The 17,437-nt window shown below is 42.8% G+C and overlaps 1 protein-coding gene across 6 annotated transcripts in view; it reads right to left on the minus strand.

Moving 5' to 3' along the window:
• Positions 1 to 768: 768 nt before the first annotated feature.
• Positions 769 to 17,437, minus strand: part of SAMD12 (sterile alpha motif domain containing 12) — a 182,168-nt gene continuing 165,499 nt past the window's right edge. For all 6 annotated transcript variants that reach the window (XM_052787544.1, XM_052787549.1, XM_052787548.1 and 3 more), the window contains one exon: positions 769 to 10,107. In XM_052787544.1, the coding sequence (XP_052643504.1) occupies positions 10,085 to 10,107 (23 nt within the window). In that variant the 3' untranslated portion in view covers positions 769 to 10,084. The remainder of the gene's footprint in view (positions 10,108 to 17,437) is intronic.

Consider the following 17,437-nt stretch of genomic DNA (forward strand, 5'->3'; position numbering starts at 1 on the left):
TAAGCCCAGTATTTTGTGTTTGACCAAAACACGTCATCAGACTCTACCCTACAAATGCGAGAACATTCAGAATTATGGCTGAAAAGAAAAAAACACATATATGGGAGAGCATAATATCGTGCTGGAATTTCAGCACTAGTTTTTCTGAAAACTACCTTATCCACTGACTTTTAAATTACTCTCATGCCATAAATGCTGACAATAAATGGGGGGTGCGATGGGAGTGAAATGCCATGCACCATAAACGGTCTACTACCTGCTCCTTTTGTGGTTTGGTCCCCTTAGAGTATGCTTCACTGCTTATAAGGGCATCCCCTAAGTCTTGAGAAATAAAGGCAATGAAAGCAGAATTCGTCCTTGTAGTGTGCACTGTCTGCTTGGCAGTTGCACTGCACTAAATCCAGAGTAAATCAAGCAAAGTCAGTGGAGTCGGTCTGGATTTACACCCAAATCCTGCCGAGCCGAACAGAGCCCTTTGCTCAGTTAACACCTCCTGTTACATCTGTGAATGTGTTGCATTTATGTAGCACCTGTACCCTGTACAGCAAACCACTGCACAGACCCGAAGTACTACAACTGGGGAAGGAGATGTGCGGGCGGGCGAAAACTTTGCCCACCTTCAGGTGCTGGAAACCCCCCAAATGAGACCGGTCAGAGTGTCAGGTGAGAGCGGTTGCTGGCAAAAACCTCTGGTTTTTTTTCCCCTCCTGTTCATGCAGTGGATCAAGCCCTTACCTTGTTTAAATCAAACAAAATACTTTTACTGTATAATAAAAATTCCATGTTTTAATACATCGCCATGCACAAATGAAGTCAAACAATGCAGAGTACAAAATTGTCAAATATACAAAATGATAAAGCAGATATCCAAAGCTTCCAGAGATCATGCCCAAAGATACCAAAAATTTGATACTGATTTTAATTTCATTGTTTAAAAGAATTCCTCCCTCCCACCCGGGTTTTATTTTTTGTTGATTTTTGAAAACAGAAGGAATTAAAGAGTAAATATAAAAACTGTAGGGTGGAATTAACAGTGATGGCCACTTCATATACTAAAAATCAGACTGCATGATAATTTCTGTTTTGGGAAAAAAGCACTGCTGTACAAATGAACACCTTGGATGCCTGGGGAAATGCAGTGTACGTCAAACAAAAAGGCACACTTTTGTCTTATGCCACCTCATTTGGCTCCTTCTTTAAAAAGTTCAGCCATAGACGGAGTGGGAGTAACAGTCCGTTCATTGCTTTTTAACCATTAGAGTGCTGGCATTTTCCCAGATTTCCAACCAAGTTAACATTAAAAGGAGATCACTGACTTAAGAGTGTTTCCTTAGTGCATGTAAAGCAGAACTGACTCCAAAGGCAGCTGGACCAGACACAACTTGCCGCCTACAAGAGACCGTGTTGACCACACAGCACGGCCATGAGCTTGCACTCAGCCTTTCTGCATCCAGCTCTCCTGCACCAGCCCACCGATTTCCCAGGACCTCGATCCCAGCCTCCCTCTCGCTCCCTGCACCTCGTGTCCATCATCAGCTGCCGGTGCCAACGCACAAGCGCAGCCTGGCATCTGATTCTGTCCATCGGCTACTGAGTTGGGGGCACCTTTGGAAACAATTCAGGTGCGGCTATAATTCCAGCTGTCAGTTACCTGCTCTCCCCAAAGTCAGGTTCAATCACCCTCAAATTCAACTCCCCAAAAATAGAGGAGCCCAAATTTAGAGCCCCCTTTGCTTGTTTGCGCTGCACAGAGCCAGGCAGGCGTTAGTCCCATCTTACCCTGACTTGCGAAAAAGAAATAATAATTGCGAGGCAGGTCCAGATAGCTACAGTCCCTATGAGAACCTGAAAACAAAGCCCAGCACGTCCCAAACCACATCCCTGCCACTTTCAGATTCTACAATAACTGTGAGAAAGTTAAAGATACGCCTCTTAGGCTCGCCAAGAGTATCCCAGCAGCTTAGTGCAAAGCAAAGGAGTCTTCTCTTCAGAGCATGCAGCCTCTTTGGGGAAATGCTGGTCGTTTCCACTGCCAGAGCATTGCCCTGTGCAGTTCACCTGCATTTTAGGGAAAGCTCAGCAGACAGCAGCAACCTCAGCTGACACCCTCAAACATGGGAGCTGATTCTGCAAGGTAATGTGTCTCCTGCAATGGCTTCAAGAGAGCACTCAGCACAGCGCAGGACACCGGGCTTTGCTTGCAGGTTAGCCCAGCACAGCCCCATTCCTCTCCTCGGTCAGTGGCGTTGGACTCAGGGGCAGAAGTCTGAGATTTGGGTCTCATGCTGAGATGCTTTGCATAGGCTGGAAGCTCATGTCCCTCTGTGCTTTCTCTATTGCCACTTAATCTCTTTTCTACCTTTCTCAGAAGATAAGCAGAGAAGGAACCTCTTGCGTACAAGGGATGCAGTTGAAGAGGTAAGAGGACTCCAAATATTTCTTTATCTGGACCGGTCTTGAGACCAGAGCCTGGCTCAGTAGGGAAAACCTCTGTCTAGATGTAAACCCATGCTCTCAATAAACAAAACCAACCAACCAACCAAGTCCCCTAAGCATCTGATGGGGCAGATTCTGTTTTTTTTTTCTCCTCTGCACAGCTTCTTATTGCTTACATGCAGTTTTGCTGCAATATTGATCTCCCTGCTTTAAAAAAAACCCTGTGTATCGCTATTTAATTTGGTGACTTATGATATTAAATAGATGAATTCAAGGGAAGTGCTTAATAGAAGTAACATGATTAGAGATGTAACAACAGCTACAGAGGATTTTTTTTCCTGAAAAAGTATTTAGATGTATTTGGAATTAAAATCGGAAAGGAGCTTTTCATTTCATTCTTGGACTAAGCCTGGCTCTGTTTTAATAATGCTGGCAATCCTCCTTTTATGACAGAAGCAGACGTTATACAGTCATCTGCAAGATCAGCTTCTCCTCCGTCCAGTCTGACCCCAGACGTGCCTGTTAAGGACCGCTCTGCTCCAGAGCTGCAAGGTGTCTCAGCAGTGTGAGGACACCCATAAGCCATCACGCACCGAAGCCAGTGACTCCAAAGAATTTATTTGACAGGCAGCAAGCAGGTACCAATGTTCTCTAAACAATAAATCTAAACCAAACTTATTTTCTTAGGATTTCACACTGGATTAGAGCAAGAATCCCCAAAGATCTTTATCTTCTTCACTATGGCTGTAGCTAGCTCCCTTCTTGTTTCAGCTTCTTGATGTCGATTCAATACCAATTTGCACTAAGTATTGCTTTATAGTTTCTCATGTTTGCGTGAACTGTTTACTCTTTAAACCGTACATCCTAGTTTGTGCTGTTCCCCACTGCCTGATGAAGCCCGGTAGAAGGTGGCTCTGATGGTTCACTCTTGCCTCACACCTATCAAGAACAGTTTTGGGAGACCTGAATCAGACACTGAACGCTCCTTTGCTTATTTCTAAGATACAACACTCAAACCAGCCAACGGTAATGGGGCCCAATCTTGCAAAAACCCACTGCTGGGAGCAGCTCTCATTACTCTGGGTAGTCCCACTGAAGTCATTTCACTTCTAGGGCTTTATTAACCAGCTCTGATGGGGCTCGTCACCATAGCAGAACAGTTCGGGGTCTTTGAAGCAAGGAACTCATGTACCGTGTTCAGCTGCACAGCGATACAATATAACTCTCAATCAGCACAGGGGCTTCTTCACTGGCTGTTGAAGGCAGGAAAATCTGTTTCTTGCCAGCAAGATGCTACCTCCTTATTTAAGAGGCAAACCCACAGTTATTATTCCTTGCTGAGACTACACATCCACTTGGCCCCATCATTTGAGTGCAGCATTTTGTCCCGGGTTGTTATTAATAAAAAACAACACTTTCTCTGTATGTCCAAGGGTTTTTGTTGTCCTTTCTTGTCCAGTTCTCTTCCTTTAATTATGCATAGTAGAACCTTACAGCTGCGAGCAGACCTACCGACGCTCATACCAAATGCTAGCAAGCACAGCTCTGTTCATATAAGCTGTTTCAATTACGACCATTTTGTGTGAAAAAAATGGATACAGGTTGCCCTGCTTTCCTGTAATACTGGAAGCTTTAAGATACTTTTAATTCAGAAGTTTACATCTGATGATCTAGTCTAATCCTTGCGTAACACACACCTAATAACCTCATCCAGTAATTGCCGCACCAAGCCTGGATTTCAGTTTGAGGTAGAGCTTATTGACTTAAAAAATACTCTGCATACATTTAAAGACTTCATGTGATGGAGAACATGCCAGGTGACTAAGTAAGTTGTCTCCACAGGTAATTATCCTCCCTGTCGAGCACTTGCACTTAATTTCTAGCCTGAAATCAGTTTCCAACCAGTAGAGCACATCATTCCCTTTTCTTCTAAATAAAAGAGCTACCTGCCTTCAGACAGCACTTCCCTGCCCAGGTAGAAGACTGTGATTGCAGATGGAGATCAAGTCACCTCTTCAAATTGCCTCTGATAAATTAATAGCTTGAGCTTCATTAGCCTGACACTATAATAAGACCTGTTTTCCTGCCCTTGAATGACACTGGGAGCTATTGAAAATAATCTTTCCAAGTTGTCAATACCCTTTTTGAAAGACAGGCAGTAACCACACAAACTGGAACAGCATCCCTATTGCCAGGTCCTACATCCCAGCTGGCAAGAGCATCTCTGATGTTGAACGGATTATTTATCACACCTTCACAGCCACTACATTATTCCAGACGTACTCCCCATGCCTCCAAGTTGGACTTGCTGCCATCCCTCCTGGATTTCTGACTTTGTCGTCCTCCAGGTTACTGACCTGCTCTATATCATTATTTACCACACCCCTGCTTTTGTCATCTCTCGCTGTTGCCAACAGTAATTTTCCCTTTCCCTGGGAGGAATATTGAAAACAGAGCATACCTTGGGAGGAGCTCATTAGAAATAGTCTTGCTGATGATAATTTCATATTTACAGCTATTTTTTGTGATCTAGCCTGTAATCAGTTTTAGTCCACTTAATATGGGCAATATTGATTTTACATTGTGCTATTTTGTTCTTTATCAGATCAAATGATCTATAGGAAGCTAAGTATAGTATACCAGCAGAGTTTCTTTTATCAACAAGCCTTTGATATCACAAAAAATGATAGCAAGTTTATTTGGCAAGATACATTTCTATTAAAATCATTTGGAGGGTTTTATCAATTTTTAATTGCTTTAACGATTGTGCCATATCAACCCTTCCATGATCTTGCCTAAGACTGATAGGAAGCTAATGAGCCTATAGTTTTCTGGGTCAAATCATTCGTTCTTTTGAATTATTGGGCTTTTGGTGTCATTCGAAGCTTCTTTTATGCTTTTCAGTTCTGAGGGGTCCTAGGCAAGTTTTCCTTCACTTTTGGATTCAGTTAATAGTTCTACAAATTTTAAAATATGTTTGGATAGTTGCTGCTTAATATTACCTGTAATTACTGATGGAGGAGGAGGAATTACATTTTAATGTGCAATCTGACTCCCTCCTTCTACTGCTTTCAAATACAAAACAAGAATATTTGTTGGTTTTTGCATGTACTGTGAGTAATCACTGTGCTGTGCCCGTCTAACATCAGACTTAGCTTTGCTATGACGGTATTTATTAGGATATATGTAAAGCTTTTGGTCTAACCAGCCCTAAGCTATTGGCCACTGACTTCCCATAAATTTTTTGGCTTCCCTCATTAAACATCTACTTTTCTTACTTGCTGATTTATCCTCATGAGCCTGCCTAATCACCCATATGTTATGTTGGTGGGGTTTTCTGCACTCCAGATAACTCTCCTGAATTTTACTATAGGAGGTTGCAGGTAATGCTGGTAGTACTTTCCCCCTCACCCATCAATTTTAATTATACCAGAGAACCATTTCTTTTTAAATTAAAATCTTATTGACCACAGTCTATATATACCAGGGTCAATTGCCGCACAGTCCTGCAGTGGGGCTGTTCAAGGAGACTCTGATGGCAGAGATATTAATTGTTAAAAGGGGACCAATGTGAAAGATGCAGGGTTTTATTTTGCTTGCCTGAGACAATTTTGAATAACTGAGATCTTGTGGCTTTGTGGCGGGTGGAAGGAGGTTAGTTTAGTTTTAGCGATGACAAGAAAAACACCCCAGGCCTGGCTCCACGGCTGGCACTAATCAACACATCTCCAGAGACTTTGATGGAGTAGCGCCAATGTAAGTCTGCCGGGGGTCTGGCCTCAGGCCTTCCGAAAATTCAGGGCAAAACAAAACCAGAATTTTGTCATTTTTAATGGTTTGATTTCCTCAACCACATTGCAGCTGCTGTCGAGTGACAACACTTGCCCTAAGGAACAGACAGGGAGGGATGAACCCATTGGTAGAGCATCACCATGCAGCTGGGCGGGCAAAACCAAGGAGCTCGCGGAGCTTTTTCAAACTCCCCTCCTGGAAGGCTGCATTTCCCTTAACAGAATAAATGGTGGGTGTTCAGGCACAGAAAGCCACGCAGATGAAAAAAAGGAACAAAACAGTGCAAAAGATGCTTTTCAGCTGCAGTGTGCTTTCTGGGGCAAGCAATTCCTTCAGGTTTCTAGTGCAGGACTTGTCACGGTTTGAAGCACTTGGGATGGCTGAGTCTCTGTCAGCGTTTCTTAGCGGGGTCTGACGCTGCAACCTTTCTCGACACAAAGAAACCAGGCGAGCGCGGCGGCAGGGAGAGGCACCGGGCACAGGAGGAAGGCTGCAGGTCTGCACCTGGGGAACAGTGTCCTGATGGCAATACTGGTTTGTTTCAGAGATAATAACTAGTGATCAATGTAACGGCAGCACTGGCCTTCGCAAATTTATCTATCTCCACAAGGCTGATAATTGCTGTTTTATGAAAATAGCATTAGTCTCCCACTCCTTTGCACCGAACTAATGGCTCTGAGTGTATTTAAATTCACTTCCTTTGCCGGAATAACTTATTCGTTCCCTTTCATGTTGACTTGGTCTTTGGCGCTCTCGACATAAATGATTTATTGACTAGAGATAAAGCATTCTTTCCCCTGAACTGTTCCTGTGACCCAGGCAAAAGCGGATGTGTCTGCTATTAATAAGGTGTTCGGCATAAAAAATGCAATAGAGTTGATTGTCTGCACTCAATAGCCTTTCCGAGAACACAGTACCTGCCCCCATTCATAATAACAAAAATCTCTCCCATATGTTTATTTCTATTAAAAAGTTTTCAGAAGAATACGCTGGGATCCAGATAGTTGTTCAGGAGATGTAGAACAATTTCATAAATATCCCTGAGGAAGCATGGCCTACTTTGGGAGAATAACAGTGATTAAAAAATCCAAACACAATGAATAGTTAAGTACAAGCCAAAAAGTACAGTTATTTCCTTATGGCTCTGGCAGACAGTTACACACGTGAGAAGTGTCACGGGGCTCGGGGGAACTATGCTTGCAGTTATCCACATGCACAGGCTGGCTGTAGGATGGAGACCTACACCAGCTTCAAAGGAGATTTGTCCGATAGGCACCTACAGCAGACTTCTCATCGAGTCTGGCTACACAAGGGTCTGGACTTGATTTTCACATTTCTCAGGGCCTATAACACTGCTTTTCTAGGTCACCATAGCTAAAATCCTGGGAAGCTTTTAAAACAAACTGTTTTAACAGGAGAAGTGCACACATCTAAATTCATGCCCATATACTGGAAGATGTTCAAAACTAACATTGATACAAAAAATGCTTCTAGTGGCTCTGTGCCTAACTCAACTCGTACACCCTTTTAAGATAACACTCTCTGATAAACTTTTCTTTTATCATTCAAATTATTCCGGATTTTTTCACTGGGTAGTAAAATAAGAGAACTCCTACTGTAGAAGTACAGCATTCTCCTTCTTTTTAAAACAACTTACATCAAAGTGGGTTTTTTTTAATTGCTATACCAACATGAAATTGATGTCAGTTGCCAGAGTGCATTTTTAAAACCTGTAGCAGAAAGAGCTGTAAAATTTGCTGAAGCTTAAAGTGGACCTGTGCCATGCACACGGCCGGGTCTCTTGGTATCAGATTCCAACCTGTAACCCTATGAAAAGCTCTAAAAAGTGCAAATGTTGCCGTTGGCAAAGATTCTTATGTCTTAAGGAGAATTTTTACACCAATTAATTTAAGATTAAGGACGAAGATTTTCAGAAAGAGAATGTAGAAGCTTACTGCTTTGTAATTCTTGGGAGCTCCATTTGAGAACCCATGGAAAGACCCAAACCATTAGAAATCACTAGCGACTTCTGCAAATCTTGGTCATCAGTAAAAGTAATTTGCTTTTGGACTGAATACTGCAGAAGTATCCAACATGCTGAATCTGAGATGGGTGGAGAGCTGAAACCTAAGCCCATACCCATCTGAAAAAAATTAAGCCCTGAAGATATTTATCCATTTGTTGTACGGGCACCCTCAGTCATTGACCTTCCACTCTCTAGCAATGAACTGTACAATAGTTTTTAAGAATTATAACACAGGAGCTTCCTCTAAAAAGGTCCCTTTGACTTGATGTAGCTGCACGTTCTCTCCATCGCTGCATCTTCACACCAGTATGGCGTCTCACCCACAGTTTGGCATACATGCTAACAGCGACTCTATAGTACCTGTCTATCAGGCTGGAGAGAGTGATGGTCTTTAAATGCACAAAAAAGCTACCTTTGATTTTAAAGAAAGAAGGAACAAATAGGTAAGTCCCCTCAGCATGTTGATGGCATCAGTTCATTATAAAGAGTGTATCAAGAAGGTCCTGATGTGAGGGACAGACACTAATTCCGCTGAGTCCCCATGGAAGAAACAGTACCACAGCCAGCTGTGATACAACCAGTGATGAGGCCAGCCATTCAGAGACTGAACAAAAAACAACGTTCAGATTGAATGCAACAGTCTTGAGCCTGCTACAGTATATTGAAAGGCTTATTGGAACCATTTGCTTATTCCCAGTTCCTACCAAAATACTGTTTTGGATAGAAAGTGGAAAAAGTTAATGAAGAAGTCTGCCCTCTCCAAAGGGAGTGTCTTGCTCCTTAGAAGTATAGTCTTACACTTTACCTTGTTCAGAGAGTTTGGTTTGGACTACAATTCCCCAGCCCTGCCCAAAACATAAATGGTGGCCAGCATAAAGAACCTGAATTCTTCCAGTTTATTCTGGTTTTATTGTAGACCAAACCCAGGGTCACACACATCTCTGACAAAGGCTCTCTCCCTTGCTACTCCCTCGCTGAGTAAGAAAACACATTGGCACACTACAAACAAGAACCTTTGATATTTGGTGGATGAGAGGGAGAGCAGACACAGTGTCCTACAGCTCATTCAACCTGCCCTGTTCTTGGCTACCTCTGTGACAGCTGTTCCCTAAGTCTCGATAAAAGAAGTCACACCTCTGCCACGTGCAAATCTATCTACACAATCTACTGTGAATCGGTGAAGGTATGCTAGTAGTGGACTTCAGTTTGGATGCAGTCTCAGCACAAATACTGAAACGTATCCTCAGTATTTTAAAAAAAGACCATTATATATATATGGACTGTGCTAGTTCTGTGCAGAAAGCACATATGAAGTGCTGATATTGTTTAACAGAATACCATTAGACTGCAAAACTAACATATACAAGACGTTTACATTCCTATCAGGGTTTAATATTGTGAACATATCCACTGAGATTGGAGAATTGCTGTAAGTTTTTCCTAAAACATCATGCCATCTGCATACATAATAAAAGAATCCAGTAGTTGCCATGCTAAAACAGGACTTCTAGTGAAGGGCATAGACAGTCCCCTAAAGGGAACTCAAAAGTTATGCACAGTGATGAAAACTGGAAGAAATTTTCCAGCTAAAGGTCTGTCAATGACCATTTTCAACAAATTAGCACTGGATATTATGCACCACATTTTTACTCCACAGCAAACCAGGTCTTCCCAGAATGCACCATCTTGAGTGGGTTGATTTTACTTCCAAGTTTGTCTTCAATCCTCCATGGTCACCTTCTGGCAGTGCCATTTATTATGTTTTTTTCATGAAGGAAAGTTCACTTTAATATCAAGTGGCAGGACAGCAGCTTTAGAGGCTGGAAATGTTTATGGAGAGCTCTCTGCTGGGGCTGTAAGAAACAAAACAGAAAACCAAAACCAGACAGTGAGTATAGAACACAGCAAAGGAATTACCATGTATTTCAACTAAAATAAAAAAAGTCAGGTTTGAGCTGAGTAAATGTAATTCTGCTGTAAAGACGAACTACTCCTAGAATATATATTGTGACCCTGGTGCTTTTTTAATCAGCTTTACTCATCAACCAAAAACCTCAGTGCTTAATTAATTCCTTAGATAAATATAAAGCGCAGACCAACAATCATTTGTATGATTTAACAAATCCTACTTGAATTTTATTGCATCATGTGAAAGTACTGCTTACTTTTCTTCTAGTCTGAGTACCAGAGAGCAGGCTCTTCTGTTTGGTTGGGCTTGCATTCACTACTGAAGGCTTGATCGCCAAAGGCTAGAAAGGCTCCACCAAATGCCGAAGTAGGAGCTGATGTTCCCTCACCATTTCTGCTGGCCAGGATGATGAGAGTTGGCCATTGCTGTGCAGGAGATGTGAACAGAGCTCACCCACTTCCTTCCCTGCTTCAGACCCCATAAGATAATTAGGGGGTTGCAGAGAGTTTCTCTTTCCCTGCTAAAAGCAGTAAAGCACACTCAATTTTGGTGGCTGCTATTCCTTTCCTGAAAGCCCTTGCAAAGCTGTGAGGTCATCACACCATAAAGGAGGAATATGTGCAGGTTACTTGTAACTTCTCCCCTACACCCAAACTTTTCTTTGAGATGCACTGCAGAAGGACAAGACATAATGGACACAAGATGCAACAAGAGAGATTCCAGTTACATATAAGGAAAAGAATTCTTCCTAGTGAGGGTGGTCAAATTTTGGAACAAGTTACCTGACCAGGTAAGTGATCTCCACCTACAGAGATATCCGCAACTCAACCAGAAAAGGCCCTGAACAACCTAACTTGGCCCTGCTTTGAGCACAGTTGAGTGGAACAATCTCCAGATGACTCTCCCAACCTAAATTATGATTATACATTTTCTGATGGGGATTTGTGCTCCCTGTTCTGCCTTTCTGAACAGGAGACGAGTGCCTGTGCAGGACTGCTCACACTGAAGCGGATTGAGTCATTTATTCAGTATGTAGCCACGAAAATGCATGTAAACCCGTCACAGGCTTACACCAGCCTCTGGAGCCAAGGAGCTGTGCAGAGGCAAGTTCACTGTGCTATTTCAACGTGTTTGGACACAGCTTTGTTTATCACAGAGCCCTCACGTATCACCAGTTTTACCGACCAGATCTCTGACCAGGGCAGCGCTGGGACGGACTCCTGAGGTGGGCTTTGCACCCTTGCCAGCTGTTGTCCTGCTTCTTGCACGAATGTACGTGTCTGTATGTGTGGGAAGAGCTGGATCGTTGGGTCTTTTGGGCCGGATTCCAACTGTGGAGCTAATGGGATACTGCTGCCAAGGCAGCATTCATGTCAGCTGAAACTCAGGCTGGCAGTGCATTTCTGCTTCTCACCCCTTCAAAATCATGCCCGATGGGCTCTTCTCTGTGGGGTGCAGACTGACTGGCTCTGCCAAGCTGCCAGTTTGCCCGTATTTGCCTCTCCCAACCCCAAACTCTTGTAGGGATGGACATGAAGGTCTGATGGAACGGGGAAAGGATGGGATGTTAAATCAATAGGTGCTGGAAGAATGCTGAGTAAGATTCAAAAAACCCCACACCCTGCCATGAGCACTCTACCCTTCAGTGTAAATTTGTCCTATGAAATAGAGGACCAATAAAAAACAGTCTTAGCTATTTCCTTCCTTATGTGGGCATATTCACCTGATTATGGTGCTACTTTTGACTTCTGTTTTTACGGCTGCCTTGCTTTTATTCTCAAGGTTCTCTAGTGCGATGATCCCACCACCACCTACTGTCATCTACTACATGAGATACCCGCGTCAGTAGCGGCCTGAGAAAGATGCACGTTTGGGATTCAGCAACTGTTTTATTCCACGGAAGGACATACGGGAAGGTTTTGAGCCTTCAGCTGGTCTAGACAGAAAACTGACCGCATCCCCCAGGACAGAAAAGAAAGCAATGGTGACCTTAAGCAGATTTGAAGATAGATAAAGGGGAAATTGAGGGGGGAGTTTTTAAACTTGGAGAGAGGCAAACTGGTACCTCACGTTGGAAGTGTTTGATTCCAGGTGAACAGGAGGATATCTCCCATCTGTGTAGCATCAACAGAGACGGGCCTGTCTCACAAAGGAGAAACAGGACTTTTTTTGAGGTTAAATAGCTCATCTGCTGCAAAGAAGGGAAAATTTGAAAAGCTCTCCCAAGCAATGGAGAATACCTTGCCTAGTCACAGAATTGCAGGGCTAAAATAAAATAGGTAAACCAGCTCATTATATCAGGTCAGGCCTCAGGATTGTACTCGTGCTGAAATTCCCCAATCATCCACATTGTCTCAGCCATTGGCTTGTACTTGTGCTTAAGTTTGAAATGAGCCAGCTGGCCCTTCAGACAGAAACCCGTGAATGAGAAGAAATGGGGACTGATCCCAGCGTGAGCTCCGTCCACACTGCAGAGGGAGCACAACCACTTCAAGCCATGCAGGACACCAGAACCAGTCTAGATACAGCCGGTGGCACTGACCAAGGGAATAGTAGTAATTCTGTTGAGCTCTGCATTTAAAGCAAGCAAATGGAGGATTTAGTGGTCATCTAGCCTATTTCTTCCGTTCCCACTTTGTCTTTTGAGGACAGGGCTTCAGAAGCACTTATTCTTCCTCATTACCTATATAATGTTTGGTGCCCAGCTGGAGACTTCTCTAAGGACCCTGGTTTTCTAACAGTATGTACCCAGCGCTTTCTGAAAGTAAGATCTTTTTTAAAAGGTATCACAAATGAGCAGTTTTCTTTGAAAACCTTGCCTGAGACTGTAAGCTCTTGGAATGAAGACCGCCCTTCACAGGGGGTTCGTACGCTTACCAACACAACGGCGTACAGATCTAATCTCACGTGACATTTTCAAGAAGCTGCTGTAGAAAGACAATAACAATTTCAAAGCCAGAGATGTATTTCATTTTTTGAGTACCTGCACTGCGTGATTTTTTTCTAACTGGGAAAGGGACGTATTTTTCATTCATTTTAAACACATGTTAATTCAGCTCAATGTAGCAGTATTACCTATTTGTCATATTTTCGTAATTGAGGGACTCTGATAAAGAAAACAAGCGTTTATTATCTTTGCTAGGTTTCTTCTCCTGGAACTAATTTTATACTATATTTCTAAGGTCAGGACATTTCAAACATGGGATTATTATGAAAAATGCCTATTTCCACCATCCATATACCAACTATTCCTTGGAGTCTAGTGAAAAACTGCATTCAGCTACATTTACTAGTATTTTTCCTGTGTCAGAAAGGCCACAGGCATCTCACTTCATGCTACTCATGTCACTTGAGACATTATAATATTCTGTACATTATTGTAGACTTGTTGCATCTTGCTACTTACTGATTAGAGATATTACTAGCTTTGAAGAATTTTGTACACTGACAAAAGGAAATGGCTGGCAGCCCATTTGTAGATTTACCTTTTTCTTTATTGTGCATTGAATTATTACCACTGAGGCGTGACAGCATGAGGTGTCTCCGTGAGGCTCATGGAAGTTAATGTAAAAACAAAATATCTACTTGGGGAGCTGCTGATCCTGGTCAGTCACCATGGTGGAAGGAGGAAGGAGGATTAGCAAGCAGGGGCTGGGAAATGCTGCAGCAGGAGAGCCTTGGCAGGGACAGGAACCATTTGCCCCAGGTCAGAGGAGACCGAAGTTGTACCAGAGTTTGGTTTCACTCTATCACAAAACCATTTCATTACTGTTCTGGGTGGAGAACAGCACCAGTTCTTCTAACCTCTAGGTAAATGCAGCTATTGCTGCACATCCTTATTACCTAACAGGTTGCTGATAAGCAGAGTCAACAGTGCCAGAAATCCAAGGTTACCTCAAACGTTTGCACGCTTGTAGCTAGCTGGAGCCAGCATGAAGGAGGTGGTGCAGCAATGCTCGCCAGCCTGCTCCGTCCACTTCCCAGCCACCTCCTCTCGTTGGAGCAGCCCCAGCTTCTACAAGCAGCAAGTCAAGCCTCAGGGCTGCACAAAGACAGCAAGCTGCCTTGCTGCAAGTGTCACAGCCTAGCAGCCTGTGTTAAGCAGTGATACATTAATCAATGGACTGAATGCAGCACCCAGCAGCCGAGAGAGAAAACAGAGATGTGGATGGTTTTTGATAAGACTGCCAATTTTGGTTTGCTTCCCACCCAGTCATGTATTGGTCTGGCTTGCCTGATTTTCTCCTCATTACCAAGACCCGGTAGCTGATACAGTCCTAAGGTTATTTAATGTTGTTTGTCAAACGCAGTGTCAGTGTGGTAGAAAAATACTGAGGGGGAAAGGAAGGAAGTCTCTTCTTGCTTCTGATTTTTTAATTTGCTTGCCAAGCAGGAAAACAAGATTTTAGTTTTGGAGTAGCTTGAAAGAAAAGGTGGATCTATGAGCACAACATCTAGAGCGTCAAACACAGTAATCCTAATCCCAAGCGTTCAATAGTTGTTAATGAGGCCATACAAAATAATTATACAAGCTGAAAATACATGGAATTAAAAATAAATGTTACTTTCCCTTCACCCTTACTTTTTTTAGGATACAGTTCATGACAAATATGTCCTAACTATGAAACCCAGCCATGAAACAAGACATTTTTTGTTCAAGTGATCAGGGACGTTGATGTATCACCACAAAACTCCAGGAGCAGAGTCTTTATCCCATAACCAGGTACTCTTAATCCTCCTGGATATAGTTTTAATATCTGTTGATACCATCATCATAAATACACTGCTGAATAAATATTCCCATATGGGATCTATGGAAGAGAATGGCTTTACATGCAATAAACTCCTTGGCGTTATTTATGTATTGCTATACTGCTTACTCCGAGTGGTTCCAGGTCCACAAAAGGGCTTTGAGGTGGCAGCTGGCATACAGCTTGCGCACAGCCTGCTCGGGCACGGCACTGTGCGTGACGCTGCCTGATGCGGTATGAAAGCCCTAATAAGCCATCACGAGTACGTGGGTATGCGGGATCCTGGCTCACTCACAGATTTGCTGTCTGGATCAACGGCAAATCTCATCTCGAGGAAGGCTTACAGGGTGGCCTTCAAAAGGCAGTTTAGACAGAACGCTCAGTTCTTCAAGACAGATGCTGAGCATTGAACAAGGTCGGGCAAATCCTTTCCCCCATATTCTGACTCAAGAGAAAACTCACTTCTTGCCTGTAATGCTGGGCTCTATAGCCTGCATCAGGCAATTCTGAGATGAAACATTTCTGGGGGAATGGATGTCATGGCAGATGCTCTCAGCAGGTAACCTTCTGAAAAGCCAATTAGTCAGAGGTTATCACAGCTGCTCTGTGGAACACAGTTGGTTCACACAGAATGGGTTGAAAATGTAGTTGTCCAAAATGTGTTTCACTAAGCTATTCAATGCTCTCAAATAGTAAGATTAGCCGAGAGTCTCTTCACGAGTCACGCACAACTCCAGCTTCCCTACCAAAGCAAATCTCTCAGCAACTTTACTAGGTTAAACAAAATGAGGACACACATTAATTCTCTGTACAGATGATTTATGCAGGAATTTCAGTTCCTTGCCCCTTCCTTCAAAAATGAGAGTTCATGGTGGATAACTCTCCAAAAGGCTTGAGCTCACACTCCAGCCTTGCTCTCAAAAATATCTTAAAAGCCTTTTAGCATCTTCCGGGCTTGATTTTACAGTGTTAATCTGGAAAGCTCAGAACAAAAATCTGTCCCAAGCAATTATGTCCTTTTTATGCCTGAGCCTAACCAGCATGTGAAAATTTTCTGAGCTTAAAATTTTGTTCAAAAGTCAGGCAAAATCCGGGGAGAGACTCTTTTTTCTTTCAAAGTGGTTCATTCATCTCAACTCAAGATGCTTCGTGCATCCCACCACCTACCTGCTGCTGCAAACATACAAAGAAAAAAGAAAAACGCTTTTGCATTCAACAGATCACAGTGATTTCCTTGAACTAACAAGCAGTTAAAATATTTTGAAAAAGTGCATGCAACCACTTCCTTAGTGTTTACAGCTTCTTTCAAAGAATTCTCTTGATCTACTGCACACTTACCCATCACTGTGAACAGTGAACTAGCTGTCCACCAGCATCCTTCTCTAGAGACTCAGATTATAGCAAACAGAAAAATTTAAAGGAATGTGATGTTAAGGAGTCTAATAGTCTCAGCTGGTGCTGACTGAAACTGAAACTGCATATGACATTGCTGACTTTATGACTTATCATGCATATCTCTCACTGCCTGCCTGTAATCAGTTCTTGATCTCACAAGTCCTTGTGGGGTGCTCTGCAGGAAGTGAAAAAGGTTGTCACAGCTGAGCAGTCTTCCACACTCTGTGGCTCTCAATAGCCATTTGCACTATATGGTGAGCCTTTGCATATCTATTGCTTTCGTCTCGAGAGACTGGGTTTTAATATGAAGCACCAGTAACTGTGGAAAGTGAGTGAACTTAAAAAAGACATGGCCTTAAGTGGTATCTTCAGCATGCACATAAGGTGCTTCACACAGTCCCTGGTGGCCTGCAATGGTTTGGTGGCTGTTCTGATCATCACCTGGAACTTGTCCTTGCGTTTTTTCTGCAGATTCTGCAGGACACTTTCAAGCCTATCCTGTTCACAAGCATGCAGCAGCATTTCAGAATTAGTTCTGTCCATGATATCATCCTAGTACTTGCTTTAGGATCTTCAGTGAAATATGCATTAAGTTTAGAAACATAATCAGATGAAACCAAAGACTTGACTAGAAAAATCAAAAGTATTACAGCAAAAGGGTTTGGAAACTCTCTGGAGCTACAACTCCCTTGCTGCTTTTGCAGAGCTTATGCAGGATTAATACGTGGAACAAACTATCCACCTTTAGGGAGATATTCACTATGAGGTTCCCTGAAATGAAAGTTTCCATTCTGTGAAGTGACTAACCAAGCGAAAAGGGAAATTATACCTACTAAGACCACCTAAAAGACTGCACATATGCACACACACATTTACCACAAACCAAAACAAAAACACATCATGAAGCCTACAAAATCAGCCTCCCCAATTAGTTGAACAGGCAACTTTATTTAGCCTTTTGGAGGAATGAATTAATACATACCTTTAACCTGTATTATCACATCACATTATCACTGTTTTCCCCAGGACCTTGCACTGCTCTGAGCACCAAACAGATAGAACGCAGAGAAAGAGCATTTCGGTACCATTTGGTACTTGCTTTATACTTGCAGTTCGGCGTGTGGCCCA

This window comes from Harpia harpyja, chromosome 5, assembly GCF_026419915.1.
Source record: "Harpia harpyja isolate bHarHar1 chromosome 5, bHarHar1 primary haplotype, whole genome shotgun sequence".
NCBI classification, from domain to species: domain Eukaryota; kingdom Metazoa; phylum Chordata; class Aves; order Accipitriformes; family Accipitridae; genus Harpia; species Harpia harpyja.